At 46.7% G+C, this 15,988-nt stretch overlaps 2 protein-coding genes across 3 annotated transcripts; both read right to left on the reverse strand.

The window, feature by feature from the left end:
* Window positions 1–3,362: 3,362 nt before the first annotated feature.
* On the reverse strand, window positions 3,363–5,273 carry LOC117193148 (rho GTPase-activating protein 19-like). The gene is made up of 4 exons (XM_033397877.1): window positions 4,824–5,273; window positions 4,537–4,757; window positions 3,671–4,474; window positions 3,363–3,600 (listed from the first exon to the last, which is right to left on the reverse strand). Exons 1-4 carry the CDS (start codon window positions 4,958–4,960, stop codon window positions 3,539–3,541), a joined length of 1,224 nt encoding a protein of 407 aa, XP_033253768.1. The 5' UTR covers window positions 4,961–5,273; the 3' UTR covers window positions 3,363–3,538.
* LOC117193149 (rho GTPase-activating protein 19-like) lies at window positions 3,363–8,552 on the reverse strand. 2 transcript variants are annotated; one of them, XM_033397879.1, is made up of 5 exons: window positions 8,295–8,552; window positions 8,008–8,228; window positions 7,142–7,945; window positions 6,999–7,071; window positions 3,363–3,542 (listed from the first exon to the last, which is right to left on the reverse strand). In XM_033397879.1, exons 1-4 carry the CDS (start codon window positions 8,429–8,431, stop codon window positions 7,028–7,030), a joined length of 1,206 nt encoding a protein of 401 aa, XP_033253770.1. In that variant the 5' UTR covers window positions 8,432–8,552; the 3' UTR covers window positions 3,363–3,542; window positions 6,999–7,027. The 2 variants fall into 2 exon arrangements, with proteins under 2 accessions (XP_033253770.1, XP_033253769.1); XM_033397878.1 differs by lacking the exon at window positions 3,363–3,542 and having other exon boundaries at window positions 6,812–7,071.
* Window positions 8,553–15,988: the final 7,436 nt, after the last annotated feature.

Here is a 15,988-nt window from a genome sequence, read left to right on the forward strand (position 1 = left end):
ATGATCAAATAGAGATGCGCTCGATTAGGGTTATGCTGTCGATTAAACGGCATACAAAGGTAGGGAGGGTAGAGAAGGGGTCAAGGTCATCTGAGGTCCCCCAAGAGCGACGGAATATAGCCTGACTATTTGTCGGTAGTCGATTAACCAGTTAGTTAAAATTTACATTCTTTTCTTTTTGATTTCTTTTGTAGAGTTCCTTTTGAACATTAAATCAAGTGTACCTAAAACATCTTTGCGAATGTGTTCGTATAGCAGATAGGAGAGTAGGAAAGATCCCACGACATTCCGGCGAGCTAGTTAGAGCATAGCTAGAGGTACACGTTCCGAAATCCTGCTATACTATTGGTGTCTGACCGTCAAAAAAAGTATGTACAACCTCCATCCGTACATACAATCTCACACCTCTACGAATATGAATTTCTGGCACATTACACGTTCCGGATGGCTGCAGATGGCAATTTGGCTTTCGCCAAGGACGTTGTGTGGAGGATGCTTGGAAACACGTCGTGAGTACTGTTTCGGCCAGCCGGTCGAAATACGTGCTCGGAGTCTTCGTGGACTTCAAGGGAGCCTTCGACAACGTCGAGTGGAATGCTGCACTACGCCGCCTCCTTGAGCTGGGATGCCGAGAAGCAAGCTTGTGGCGAAGTTTCTTCTCCGGCCGGAGTGCGAGCATCGTCAGTAGGCATGGAGTAGCCACTGTTCCGGTGACACGAGGTTGCCCGCAGGGGTCCATAAGTGGTCCATTTATATGGAACATCTTAATGGACGTGTCGCTCCAGCGCTTAGAGCCCCTTGGTGCGCTCAGCGCGTATGCTGACGACTTGCTCCTCCTCATCGAAGGGAATGCCCGATCAGAGCTCGAACAAAAAGGAGGTGAGTTAATGTCCATCGTAGGCGCTTGGGGAGTTGAAGTCGGCGTTGCCGTTTCTACTAGCAAGACGGCGATCATGCTGCTCAAAGGAATACTTAGACGGCTGCCAGTGGTACGGTTTGCTGGAGCAAGACTGCCATATAAGCGCAAGTATCGGTACCTAAGCATCACGGTCGGCGAGCGGTTGAGTTTTCTCCCGCACATCACGGGCTTGCGTGATAAGCTGACCGGAGTCGTAGGGGCATTGTCGCGCGTACTGCGGGTTGACTGGGGACTCAGTCCCCGCGCAAAGCGGACAATATATGCCGGACTCATGGTGCCCTGCGCACTATTTGGTGCCTCGGTTTGGTCTGTCGTGACGACGACGCAAGTGGTTGCCAGGAGGCATCTGCTTGCGTGCCAAAGGATCATCCTGATTGGATGCCTACCGGTATGCCGAACAGTGTCCACCATGGCGCTGCAAGTACTAGCTGGAGCCCCCCCCGTTTGATCTGGTTGCCAGACAGCTTCAAGCTGGAAATCAGCTTCAAACTAAAGCGTGACTACCCGCTGGAGGAGAGCGATTGGCTGTACGGCACCGCTTCATCCCGAACGCAGGCTTCGTCTACAGCGAGCGAAGGTTTGGCTTCACGCTGCGCGCTGGGTTCCTGCTGACGGGCCACGGATCGCTCAATGCATTTCTGCATGGAAGAAGCCTTAGCGACACGCCAGCATGTCTATGCGGCGCAGAACGCGAGGATTGGCAGCACTTCCTATGTGCTTGTCCCCTCTATGCAGACTTGCGAGACCTCGATGGACTTGGAGTTGCAGTACACGGATGGCGACTGGACCTTCTCCGATGTGACGGCTTCTCAGGAGAGAATGCGGACTCTCGACGGGTTCGCCGGACTGGCGTTCTCCAGGCGACAGCAGCTGCTGAACGCGCAAGCGGCGCACGGGCTGGGTGGATTCCCTATCCAGGCCGGTCGGGGCTAAAAGGGAGGATCGCGCTGAGTTCTTAAGATCGGTACCACGGGTTGTGCAGTTCCAAGGCTGCACATTGAAGTCGGCCCCCTAGTGGGAGTATCGTGGTGGCTGTGGTTGATACCCAAACGTTACGCGGGGAGAGCCGCTAGGCTCCTCGTGGAGTTGCGCTCTCAACCGGGTGCCGAGACCCATAGATCGGAAGACGTGTTAGATACACCTCGCCCCGCACCAAGGGGGATTGTATGCCCGACCAGGATACTTTCAATTGGTACCGGAAGAGTCGCTATGTACATAGCTATAGCTTCTTTTTAGGGGCGCTAACTGGCGCATCGTACCAGGTTAATGCGTATGTAGCGGTGGTGCGGGATGGCGTGATATATGTATATATATCGCACTAATCGAGGCTAAGCTGCAAATAAACATTAGACGCCGTGGTTGAAATCCCTCCCTGAGGAACCGCCACGTAAAATAAAGCTGAGAGATCAGATTCATTCTGCTGATATGCCACCTCCACCCACCCCCAATACACACACCCCGCCTATTGTTATAAGAACAATCAAGTGCCTCTATAACAATCCGTTCGCTGCCAGTCGGCTATCTGGAGCTACTGATTATACTTTTGCGCGGAACTTAGGCACTTTATATTTCATTTTGCTACGCTACGAAAATGGTATTTATTACACACAGATTGAATCAGTATCGGATCACCGCAAAATTATATATCTGCTATAGGAAACATCAGCCAGAACTATAATTTGTACTGGATCGTGCTTTAATATCACTATACGCTCATACATAAGTACCAAATATAGATGGTTGGGTATGTTGCGTGGGGAGCCCAACATCCATTTTGAAAGATACAGATTTATAGGTCATCTGACTTTAGGAGCACATGCATGCAGGATACTTCCCATTCTAGAAATCCAATATATCTATGTGGAATTCCACTTACAAGAGTATTTCATTTTCGGCGTAAGGCTTCATTTCCGGGGCATTTTTCTATTTATTGCATCGTGTGAAAGTAGATAATAGCATTACCTACCAAAATAATTGAATGGGCGTAAATCGCCTGGAGAGCATCTAATCTGGCTCTTAACACACATCATCGTACTCATCACGCCGAAAACACATGTAGGTAGGTTTCTAAGCTGTGACAAAATTCCTATTTGGAATTGTGGCGTCCTCATTGATGTTGATCGTTTGGATTTGAATTTGTATACGCGTGTGGAGGAGCATCGAACGGGCAGTGGACACATTCAACCAGGTGGCAGCGAAGTGGAGCGGCTGGCCTGCTGATAATCGTCTATCGTTTGATATGGGTTGAACATTTCAAGTGTTCCACTGGGGAGAATCCGCTTTGCACACGGTTCCTTGTTTTGTGTTAATGCAATAGAGTTGTTTTTCCCTAGATAACATTCTATTTTGTTTCAAGTATGGCACTGCACATACACACAAGCCATGGTTCGACGATAATTTACAGATAATTTCCACTCATCATATCCTCAGAATGGATTAGTGCTTTGGGTACATTCAAGTCTTTATTACGTCGCATACAAAAGTGTTTACAGTTTCAGTTTAGCCGCATTTATGGCATAGCTGCAGGATGATCGAAATGGTGTTATATAACGAAACGGCTGGGTGCAGTGATCCATATGGATTTCTACTTCTTACGCTCTGCCTCCTCCATGGCGCGCATCATTTTGGCATCATGCTTCTCGTGATGCTGGAGCTCCTCGCGATGACCTGCAGCGATGTGCCTGAAAGGAGCGAGTGGAATCAATGAGCTGTATCCCAAAGGAACGCAACGGAGTGGAGACAATGTGCTACCTTGTCCGTTTTGCTTGTTAAACTGCTTGATGAGGCGACGCTTCTTGGAGGACTCCGGAAGGCTCTGAATGTGCGCGTACAGCTGCGCCAGTGCAGTGTCCGTGTAATTGCTGTTGTTTGCCGCTGTCGTGGCGGCACGATCTACAAAAGTGTACACCGTGTTGACCGTCGAGTCGTCCGAGATGGATTCTTCAAGGGTTTGCTCCGGTGACATGGTTTTTTTGCGTTTGCGCTCAAGAAAGTACGCCCGAATATCGGTGGCTAGCTTTCCGGGAACTTCGAAGATTTCCAGACCCTGCTGAATCATGTAGGACACAATGCTGGACATCTTCTTCGCCGTATAGTGGAGCGCCTCAGGCGGCATTTGCCTGGGGCAAATCAGGTGCGGTGTAAACAAGATGGCCAAATTCTCCGCGGACATCTTGTTGCTCTCCTCACGCGCTGCCACCGAATGGAGCATTTTAATAATGTGCTGCAGTAACTCGCGATGCTCTTCGGGGAGCAGGAGAAGGAGCAGCTGCACCGAGTTGAGAAGATGTTGTTGGCGCTCTGCGGTAGGCGCCACCTGACCCCCCATTAATGCCTGGCTAAGCGGCGCTATCTGAAGATGTGCTGGATAGTGGGCGTCTGTAAGCAAAGGCTCTGGCAGCTCGGCCAGAAAGCTCTTAAAAACAGTGGCACAGTCGTGAGCCGAGAATCCTGTCAGTTCCAAATCCAAGGGCTGGTCGTGCTGTATGTGCATTCGTAGCTCGTTCTGCCTGGAAACGGCTCCTGTCTTGCGAAATAGTCCCTCCTGGGTGAGATCTGCAGAATAGCATTTCCGCATTTAGAATAATTCAATTTTCCGGACTCTCCCTGTCACTTACTCTTCTCCAGCATAAGAAACTCTTTGAGCTCCTCCAGGTGCATCAGAAAGCCTGCATCAATTTGTTGCTGCAGCGTTTCAGTGGGACTGTTGCCCGCCGACTTACTGCCTGCCCCAGCCGTGCAGCCTGTGGCAGGTCCGCGATTCTTCTTGGAGAGGCGATTCCACTTCTTTATCTTGCCCTTATCTTCGTAGACGATTTCATGGCACGGCATGTCGAACCTGCAACCCATAAATCGGTAAGCACTATATTTCGATGGGATGGCAGCGTCGCTCGTGGCAACTGACTCGTCGGTGTTTAGTTCCAGCTCGAAGGAGAGGTGCATGCGCACCAGAGACTTGTATTTTTCATAATTGCTGTTGCGCATGCGTGTCGCTAGGTCGCGGTCATTAAATTCATTGATGTTGGCGTATTCCATGTCCATTTTTATTCGCAAGGGCGTATACAGGGCGACAGCAGTAGCCAAAGCAACAAAACAACAACAGCACAGCACAAACGAAAAGGACTTCCGTAGATTCGAATCCCAGCACTCACACGCTCACTTTAACAAATATTACTTTTCTAAAAGTACAATATAGGTTTGTGGCCTGACAGCATATTTGTTGATAGCTTTGCTGGTGGAATTTAATTGCGGAAAATTGGGCGAGACGCGCTGCAAAAATTGAAATATTGAACTGGCAGAGCTGTCACTGGCGTCCAAAGAACATTTTGTGCGAAAACGCCATGTCAATGTTAAAGAATTATAAGCTTTACACTAATGCTTCTTTATTTACAGCTGAAATTAGTTAGTAAATATCTTAAAGAACTCGAAATTACAAATTTCGGACCAGCCGATTGAGGCGCCCATACACATGGCGCCAAAGCTGGCCGATAAACTATATACTGTGGTAGGCTGTGGCCGGCTATATACTGTGGTAGGACCGATCCCTTGGACATGTTGTGTTCTGTTCTGTTCTCCGTGATGCAAAAAATGGAACTGAAACTGACACGCAGACCGTTATTTGGCTTGACAAATTGCCCTGCATGAGATAACCAAAGCGTCGACGCTGGCGTACAACTGGCACGCTGGCAGAGGGGAAATACTTGAAGTTGGAGAGAGTCGTAAATCAGATTCTACAGTTTCCCTTTAGAACGGCGGCGGAGGCAGAGGTGTGGAAAGCGCGCTTTAACATAAGCAAAAGTCCCCAAAAAGCAATCGGAATCTGAAACAGCTAATTAAATGACTGCTGATATGCCACCGCCACCTCCACCCACCCCCAATACACACACCCCGCCTATTGTTATAAGAACAATCAAGTGCCTCTATAACAATCCGTTCGCTGCCAGTCGGCTATCTGGAGCTACTGATTATACTTTTGCGCGGAACTTAGGCACTTTATATTTCATCTTGCTATGCTACGAAAATGGTATTTATTACACACAGATTGAATCAGTATCGGATCACCGCAAAATTATATATCTGCTATAGGAAACATCAGCCAGAACTATAATTTGTACTGGATCGTGCTTTAATATCACTATACGCTCATACATAAGTACCAAATATAGATGGTTGGGTATGTTGCGTGGGGAGCCCAACATCCATTTTGAAAGATACAGATTTATTCGTCATCTGACTTTAGGAGCACATGCATGCAGGATACTTCCAATTCTAGAAATCCAATATATCTATGTGGAATTCCACTTACAAGAGTATTTCATTTTCGGCGTAAGGCTTCATTTCCGGGGCATTTTTCTATTTATTGCATCGTGTGAAAGTAGATAATAGCATTACCTACCAAAATAATTGAATGGGCGTAAATCGCCTGGAGAGCATCTAATCTGGCTCTTAACACACATCATCGTACTCATCACGCCGAAAACACATGTAGGTAGGTTTCTAAGCTGTGACAAAATTCCTATTCCAACGGTCACATGGCGGTCAAGTTATCAGGAAAGTGGCGTCCTCATTGATGTTGATCGTTTGGATTTGAATTTGTATACGCGTGTGGAGGAGCATCGAACGGGCAGTGGACACATTCAACCAGGTGGCAGCGAAGTGGAGCGGCTGGCCTGCTGATAATCGTCTATCGTTTGATATGGGTTGAACATTTCAAGTGTTCCACTGGGGAGAATCCGCTTTGCACCCGGTTCCTTGTTTTGTGTTAATGCAATAGAGGTGTTTTTCCCTAGATAACATTCTATTTTGTTTCAAGTATGGCACTGCACATACACACAAGCCATGGTTCGACGATAATTTACAGATAATTTCCACTCATCATATCCTCAGAATGGATTAGTGCTTTGGGTACATTCAAGTCTTTATTACGTCGCATACAAAAGTGTTTACAGTTTCAGTTTAGCCGCATTTATGGCATAGCTGCAGGATGATCGAAATGGTGTTATATAACGAAACGGCTGGGTGCAGTGATCCATATGGATTTCTACTTCTTACGCTCTGCCTCCTCCATGGCGCGCATCATTTTGGCATCATGCTTCTCGTGATGCTCCCTTATGGCACGCTGGAGCTCCTCGCGATGACCTGCAGCGGTGTGCCTGAAAGGAGCGAGTGGAATCAATGAGCTGTGTCCCAAAGGAACGCAACGGAGTGGAGACAATGTGCTACCTTGTCCGTTTTGCTTGTTAAACTGCTTGATGAGGCGACGCTTCTTGGAGGACTCCGGAAGGCTCTGAATGTGCGCGTACAGCTGCGCCAGTGCAGTGTCCGTGTAATTGCTGTTGTTTGCCGCTGCCGTGGCGGCACGATCTACAAAAGTGTACACCGTGTTGACCGTCGAGTCGTCCGAGATGGATTCTTCAAGGGTTTGCTCCGGTGACATGGTTTTTTTGCGTTTGCGCTCAAGAAAGTACGCCCGAATATCGGTGGCTAGCTTTCCGGGAACTTCGAAGATTTCCAGACCCTGCTGAATCATGTAGGACACAATGCTGGACATCTTCTTCGCCGTATAGTGGAGCGCCTCAGGCGGCATTTGCCTGGGGCAAATCAGGTGCGGTGTAAACAAGATGGCCAAATTCTCCGCGGACATCTTGTTGCTCTCCTCACGCGCTGCCACCGAATGGAGCATTTTAATAATGTGCTGCAGTAACTCGCGATGCTCTTCGGGGAGCAGGAGAAGGAGCAGCTGCACCGAGTTGAGAAGATGTTGTTGGCGCTCTGCGGTAGGCGCCACCTGACCCCCCATTAATGCCTGGCTAAGCGGCGCTATCTGAAGATGTGCTGGATAGTGGGCGTCTGTAAGCAAAGGCTCTGGCAGCTCGGCCAGAAAGCTCTTAAAAACAGTGGCACAGTCGTGAGCCGAGAATCCTGTCAGTTCCAAATCCAAGGGCTGGTCGTGCTGTATGTGCATTCGTAGCTCGTTCTGCCTGGAAACGGCTCCTGTCTTGCGAAATAGTCCCTCCTGGGTGAGATCTGCAGAATAGCATTTCCGCATTTAGAATAATTCAATTTTCCGGACTCTCCCTGTCACTTACTCTTCTCCAGCATAAGAAACTCTTTGAGCTCCTCCAGGTGCATCAGAAAGCCTGCATCAATTTGTTGCTGCAGCGTTTCAGTGGGACTGTTGCCCGCCGACTTACTGCCTGCCCCAGCCGTGCAGCCTGTGGCAGGTCCGCGATTCTTCTTGGAGAGGCGATTCCACTTCTTTATCTTGCCCTTATCTTCGTAGACGATTTCATGGCACGGCATGTCGAACCTGCAACCCATAAATCGGTAAGCACTATATTTCGATGGGATGGCAGCGTCGCTCGTGGCGACTGACTCGTCGGTGTTTAGTTCCAGCTCGAAGGAGAGGTGCATGCGCACCAGAGACTTGTATTTTTCATAATTGCTGTTGCGCATGCGTGTCGCTAGGTCGCGGTCATTAAATTCATTGATGTTGGCGTATTCCATGTCCATTGTTATACGCAAGGGCGTATACAGGGCGACAGCAGTAGCCAAAGCAACAAAACAACAACAGCACAAACGAAAAGGACTTCCGTAGATTCGAATCCCAGCACTCACACGCTCACTTTAACAAATATTACTTTTCTAAAAGTACATTATAGAAGTTTTGTGGCCTGACAGCATATTTGTTTATAGCTTTGCTGGTGGAATTTAATTGCGGAAAATTGGGCGAGACGCGCTGAAAAAATTGAAATATTGAACTGGCAGAGCTGTCACTGGCGTCCAAAGAACATTTTGTGCGAAAACGCCATGTCAATGTTAAAGAATTATAAGCTGTACACTAATGCTTCTTTATTTACAGCTGAAATTAGTTAGTAAATCTCTTAAAGAACTCGAAATTACAAATTTCGGACCAGCCGATTGAGGCGCCCATACACATGGCGCCAAAGCTGGCCGATAAACCGGCTATATACTGTGGTAGGCCCGATCCCTTGGACATGTTGTGTTCTGTTCTGTTCTCCGTGATGCAAAAAATGGAACTGAAACTGACACGCAGACCGTTATTTGGCTTGACAAATTGCCCTGCATGAGATAACCAAAGCGTCGACGCTGGCGTACAACTGGCACGCTGGCAGAGGGGGAAATACTTGAAGTTGGAGAGAGTCGTAAATCAGATTCTACAGTTTCCCTTTAGAACGGCGGCGGAGGCAGAGGTGTGGAAAGCGCGCTTTAACGTAAGCAAAAGTCCCCAAAAAGCAATCGGAATCTGAAACAGCTAATTAAATGACTGCTGATATGCCACCGCCACCTCCACCCACCCCCAATACACACACCCCGCCTATTGTTATAAGAACAATCAAGTGCCTCTATAACAATCCGTTCGCTGCCAGTCGGCTATCTGGAGCTACTGATTATACTTTTGCGCGGAACTTAGGCACTTTATATTTCATCTTGCTACGCTACGAAAATGGTATTTATTACACACAGATTGAATCAGTATCGGATCACCGCAAAATTATATATCTGCTATAGGAAACATCTGCCAGAACTATAATTTGTACTGGATCGTGCTTTAATATCACTATACGCTCATACATAAGTACCAAATATAGATGGTTGGGTATGTTGCGTGGGGAGCCCAACATCCATTTTGAAAGATACAGATTTATTGGTCATCTGACTTTAGGAGCACATGCATGCAGGATACTTCCATAATAGCATAATAGATAATAGCATTACCTACCAAAATAATTGAATGGGCGTAAATCGCCTGGAGAGCATCTAATCTGGCTCTTAACACACATCATCGTACTCATCACGCCGAAAACACATGTAGGTAGGTTTCTAAGCTGTGACAAAATTCCTATTCCAACGGTCACATGGCGGTCAAGTTATCAGGAAAGTGGCGTCCTCATTGATGTTGATCGCTTGGATTTGAATTTGTATACGCGTGTGGAGGAGCATCGAACGGGCAGTGCACACATTCAACCAGCAGCATCCACACAGCCATCACCACGACCAACTGCAAATACGCACCATGACGCCGCAGCCATATCGGACTCCGAATCCGATATGGACTGTGAAGCAATTGACGACGAGGATGACGACGAATGGACCGACCACGATCCATTCGACGATCTGGAGGGTCTGGGCCAAGTGTGAAGGGCCCAAATCGCCAGCGCACGCGAAAGCATGCGTTCGGGCGGCGCCTATTGATGTGCCCAATCGGCGATTCAGAGACAGCCACTGCAACAAAGAAAAACAGTCAATACACGACAATACGAAAAACTGCCAAAACACACGCAATCCACACGTACCTGCCAATACACAGACAGAGCTGCCCCTCCAACAGCTGCCACCAACACTGACAATTTCCTGCCAAATGGGCGGAAAAGGAGGACTCTTTTGATGACGCTGCCACCACACCATCACAATGACGTCACGCCATTTCAAACATACAGCTGCCATTCCAACGACGACGCAGATGCTGGCGCCTGTTGCCGCTCCACTGGGTCACACCCGTCTCTCATGCCAATTATGTGAGGGCGGGATGGCCTGGTGTTGAGCCGCCGGACGCCAGCAAATCCTGCAAACGAAAAAGGAGAATCAGGAGAGAGGCTGCCAATAAATACATATACTCACCTGCAAACGTCTCTCACGCCAACACCAACCAGACAAGGGTCGCCAGCAACAGCATCCAAACGCCGACAAGTACCTGCAAATAAACACAAATTAAAACGAGGGGGAACGTTGTGAGTTGCTGCGGAGACCGCAACTCTACAGTTATACCCGATACTAAGTCAGTATGGCTCTCCTCCGGCAGACGCCGCTAATATTAAACGACACGACAAGGAGTGCGTGCGAGAGAGACAGAAAATCAGTCTTAGCGTGACGTCGGGCGCTGCGTAGCCACTGCAAATTGATTTGTTCCTATTGGCTATAAAAATGATCTGATCTGATCCAGATTCAGCAATCTGATAGATATGGTCATTATCTATGATTCTGCGTTTTTAGTTTTCTCGAATGTGCAATATTGTGGATGCAACAGATTTTCGTTTTTTGTGGGGGCGGAAGGGAGTGGGGCGAAATTCTGAGATATACGTTTTATAGTGAGATCTAACAGGAGTGCGGATACCAAATTTGGTTACTCTAGCCTTAATAGTCTCTGAGATTTGTGGATGCCCCAGATTTTCGTCCTTTGCGGGGGCGGAAGGGGGTGTGGCGAAATTTGGACACGAAACGGTCAAGGTCCGATATCACAGGATTGTGGATACCAAATTTGGTTGCTCTGGCTCTTATAGGTTCTGAGATCCTTGAACTCATATTTTGCAATTGACAAAACCGACCATGAAACCTGTGTGTTAGAGAGAGACAGAGCGAGAAAGAATGAAATTGTTTTCTTGATTCTGGCTATAATCATTATACGATCTGGTTCAGATTTTGCACTGTAGAAGATATGGTCATCCTCACCGATTCTGCGTTTTTGGTTTTATCGTATCTTTAAAAATGTGGATGCCACAGATTTTCGTCCTTTGTGGGGGCGGAAGTGGGCGGGGCGAAGTTTTGAAATATTTTTGTAGCAGTGACATATCACAGAAGTCTGGATCCAAAACATCGTTGCTCTAGCTCTTATAGTCTTTGAGCACTAGGCGCTGAAGGGGACGGACAGACGGACGGACGGACAGACGGACAGACGGACAGACAGACAGGGCCCAATCGACTCGGCTATTGTTGCTGATCAAGAATATATATACTTTATGGGGTCGGAAACGATTCCTTCTGGACGTTACACACATCCACTTTTACCACAAATCTAATATACTCCAATACTCATTTTGAGTATCGGGTATAAAAATGCCTATACAGTCAGGCCACACTTGTACAGACCGTGTAGTGAACACTAGACTACAAATTCGGGCCACTAATTTAGAAGCTGTTTGCATACAGATGCCTTGCATAGCTCTCATACGAGCCGCACAGGCACAGTGTACGATTCGACATGAATACTCCTCTCCGTCTGTTGCTGTGTCCGTGTGCACATATTTGTTCGTGTGCTCAACTCATAAAACAAACAATTTCGCAATGTCTGACGATCATAATCCATAGCTGATGCATTTTGCGAAAATATTTGAAAAACAACATTTGAAAAACTTTCTATTGCATGCACGTATAGTCGAATTACTGACACTCTTTTTGCCAGCAAATGCCATAAATTAATCATCTTTTCCAGCTCTTCTACACTACTTCAGCCATCGTACTGTTAGTTGTCTTTCGCCTAGATGTATGCTATGGTTTTCTTCGGCTAATATCTAAGAAACAAACATATTATTTCCAGATCACAATAAACCTCATAAGTGCATCGATACTTCCACTTCTGACACCCTGTGATGTTAGAATTGCAACATCGAAATACTTGTTTGATGATTCCATCAGGTTATTAGACAGAGAGCATCCAAGATAATGTAATTATTTATTAGATTTTTCTTAGATGTTATCTGGGGACATATATGTATGTATTATGTCTATTAGGAAATGTCTGGAAAAATAAGCCTATTAAATGGAGTTAATATCAAACAATTTCTCATATGCCACGGTTATTGAGTAATGTATCTAACTATCTCTACCTCATCGAATCTACAAAATTAGATTTCCCCGCCCATGTAACACGTAACCCCCTACATTTCACACTCCACAGCGAAAACTAACTGACGAGCTGTAATTTCCGCACATTCACATGCTAGTACTCATTTTCCCACAACTATACACAGAACGAACACATGTACATACATTTGGAAGTGTCAACCATTTCAAATATAGTACACCCGTTGACACCTTCCTCTAACGACGTGACTACAAAAGCTCTTGCCTATCACTAAAACAAGATTTACCGCTCAAACAGACGTCAGCCCTGGCACCACCCAGCCATCGTACGGATCCAGGCTGTATAACAATTAAGAAAATCAAAGAAACAGAGACAGGGTGTGGGGAGAGATTGGGTGAAGCATGAAGAGTATAAGGAAAGGTGCAAACTTAGTTCTTCTTGTTGTTATTTGTCGTTTTGTCTTCTATTTTTCTTCTTCGTTCTCTTCAAATCAGTGCCTCTTTTTATACCCGATACTCAAAATGAGTATTGGAGTATATTAGATTTGTGGTAAAAGTGGATGTGTGTAACGTCCAGAAGGAATCGTTTCCGACCCCATAAAGTATATATATTCTTGATCAGCATCAATAGCCGAGTCGATTGGGCCCTGTCTGTCTGTCTGTCTGTCCGTCTGTCCGTCTGTCCGTCTGTCCGTCCGTCCGTCTGTCCGTCCCCTTCAGCGCCTAGTGCTCAAAGACTATAAGAGCTAGAGCAACGATGTTTTGGATCCAGACTTCTGTGATATGTCACTGCTACAAAAATATTTCAAAACCAAAAACGTAGAATTGTAGAGAATGACCATATCTTTAAGACTGCGGAATCTGAATTGGATCGTATTATTATTAAAGCCAGAATCAAGAAAACAATTTCATTTTTTCTCGCCCTGTCTCTCTCTAACACACACGTAGCATAGGCGGCTTTGCTTAGAGTAAAACATTAGCGCCTAGATCTCAGTGACTACAAAAGCTAGAGCAACCAAATTTGGTATCCACACTCCTAATATATCGGACCGAGACGAGTTTGTTTCAAAATTTCGCCACACCCCCTTCCGCCCCCGCAAAGGACGAAAATCTGGGGATATTTAAAAATCTCAGAGACGATTAAGGCTAGAGTAACCAAATTTGGTATCCGCACTCCTGTTAGATCTTACTATAAAACGTGTATCTCAAAATTTCGCCCCACCCCCTTCCGCCCACACAAAGGACGAAAATCTGTTGCATCCACAATATGGCACATTCGAGAAAACTAAAAACGCAGAATCATAGATAATGACCATATCTATCAAATTGCTGAGTCTGGATCAGATCAGATCATTTTTGTAGCCAAATGCAAGAAATCAATTTGCAGTGGCCACGCAGCGCCCGACGTCACGCTCAGACTGATTTTCTGTCTCTCTCGCACGCACTCTTTGTCGTGTCGTTTAATATTAGCGGCGTCTGCCGGAGGAGAGCCATACTGACTTAGTATCGGGTATAACCGTAGAGTTGCGCTGTCCGCAGCAACTCACAACGTTCCCCCTCGTTTTGTATCTTATTGTAAATAAAAAACGAGGGGGAACGTTGTGAGTTGCAGCGGACACCGCAACTCTACAGTTATACCCGATACTAAGTCAGTAGGAGAGAGAGCCACTCCGGCAAACGCCGCTAATTTGAACGACACGACAAAGAGTGCGTGCGAGAGAGACAGAAAATCGGTCTGAGCGTGACGTCGGGCGCTGCGCGGCCACTGCAAATTGCAGTGCAGTGCACTGCAGTAATAATGAGGAAGTTCGGATGAATGTAGATGCAGACGCTGGAAATGACCAAATGGATGAACACTTTTATGAAGCAGTTAATACAGACCAGTGTCTTCAAGGAGAATCAACGAGCTCTGGTAATCAGCTTAAAGGCCCTCCAAAACCACCGCAAATAGTTGTCAATATTAGCAACTTAAATGACTTATTTGATGTCATAAAGGACGTTGCAAATTTGAATAACGTTGTCGTCAATGCTAACCAGGGGGAAACGGTCAGAATCCTCCCCAAAGACAGTGATACCTATAGAGCAATTGTGGGTTGTTTCGATGCCATTGGAATAGAATTCCACACATACCAATTGCAGACTGAAAAGCCTCATAGAATTGTTGTAAGAGACCTACATCATAGCACCCACCAAAGGGCAATATTACCGCCGATTTTAAAATGTTGGGCTTCGAGGTCCTTCACATCCATAATCCAAGCTCAAGGACTAACAAGGACGAAAAACTTAATATTTTTTTCATTAATATTAAAACCTTGTTCAAAAATTAACGAAATTTACCAAGTCAAGACCCTTTGCCGCCAAAAAATAAGGATTGAAAGGATGCGAAAATCCACAGAGATTGCTCAATGTCGTCGATGCCAGGATTTCGGCCACACAGCCAAATACTGCCGCCGACATCACAACTGTGCCAGATGCGGTGAAAATCACCAAACATCACAATGCACACGCCCCCTAGATGCACAGCCAACCTGCATTCACTGCTCTGGAAGCCATATGGCCAGTTACAAAGGATGCCAATGGTATCAGGAGTTTCTACGCCGATCAATGGGCTCCGCAAAGAAGGCAATTAATACGAACAGGACGGGTCATGTCCCCTTAAATAATCAAGTGGCATATACTTACTCTACCACACTTCCTGGAGACCAGCAACAGTTTCCTACCTTGCAGTCTAGTCACAAAAAGGGGGCTAATAGACCAACAATACAGCAGCACCAGCGAAATATTGTTCAGCACCAACCTTTGGTAGGCACTAGAAGTAATACAGGAGCCTCCTACGCTGCCGTAGCAAATGGTAATTCAAATGCAATACCTGCTACAGCGTCGTTTTCATAGTCTACAAGCAAATCAGCCACAAGGATTGAATAACCAGCAACAGAATTCATATGAAGTTCAGGCACTGCTACAACAACAGCAGACACATGCCCGACACTGGCTGTGGGGAGACACTTACAATTCCCCTAGGGGGCGAGAGCTAGCGGAAGCCATCTCTGCTACTGGCGCTAAGATCCTTGCAACTGGATCACCAACCAGGTACCCATATGTACTCAATCACACGCCGTCCTGCATAGACTTCGCAGTACATCATGGTATTCCGGATTCTCGAGCAACAATAAGTCAGAGCTGGGATCTGGACTCCGACCATCTGGCCTTAGTCATCAGCATTAAAACAGATGGCATTATAGAAGATCCAAGCCCTCATCTAGTCACCAAGCACACTGATCTGCACGCATTTAGGCAACATTTGGAGAGGTCGATTCAACTAAACGTCACGCTAAACTCTGAGGAAGATATCGAGATGGCTGTAGATAACATCACAGAGAGTATACACATGGCTGCTGCTGCCTCAACGCCCTCGCATCCTCCGACAAGCGCCGCCTATGGAATAGTTCTTACAAGAGAGGCCGGAGA

The sequence above is a fragment of the Drosophila miranda genome (genome assembly GCF_003369915.1).
Source record: "Drosophila miranda strain MSH22 chromosome Y unlocalized genomic scaffold, D.miranda_PacBio2.1 Contig_Y2_pilon, whole genome shotgun sequence".
In the NCBI taxonomy this organism is placed as follows: Eukaryota; Metazoa; Arthropoda; class Insecta; order Diptera; family Drosophilidae; genus Drosophila; species Drosophila miranda.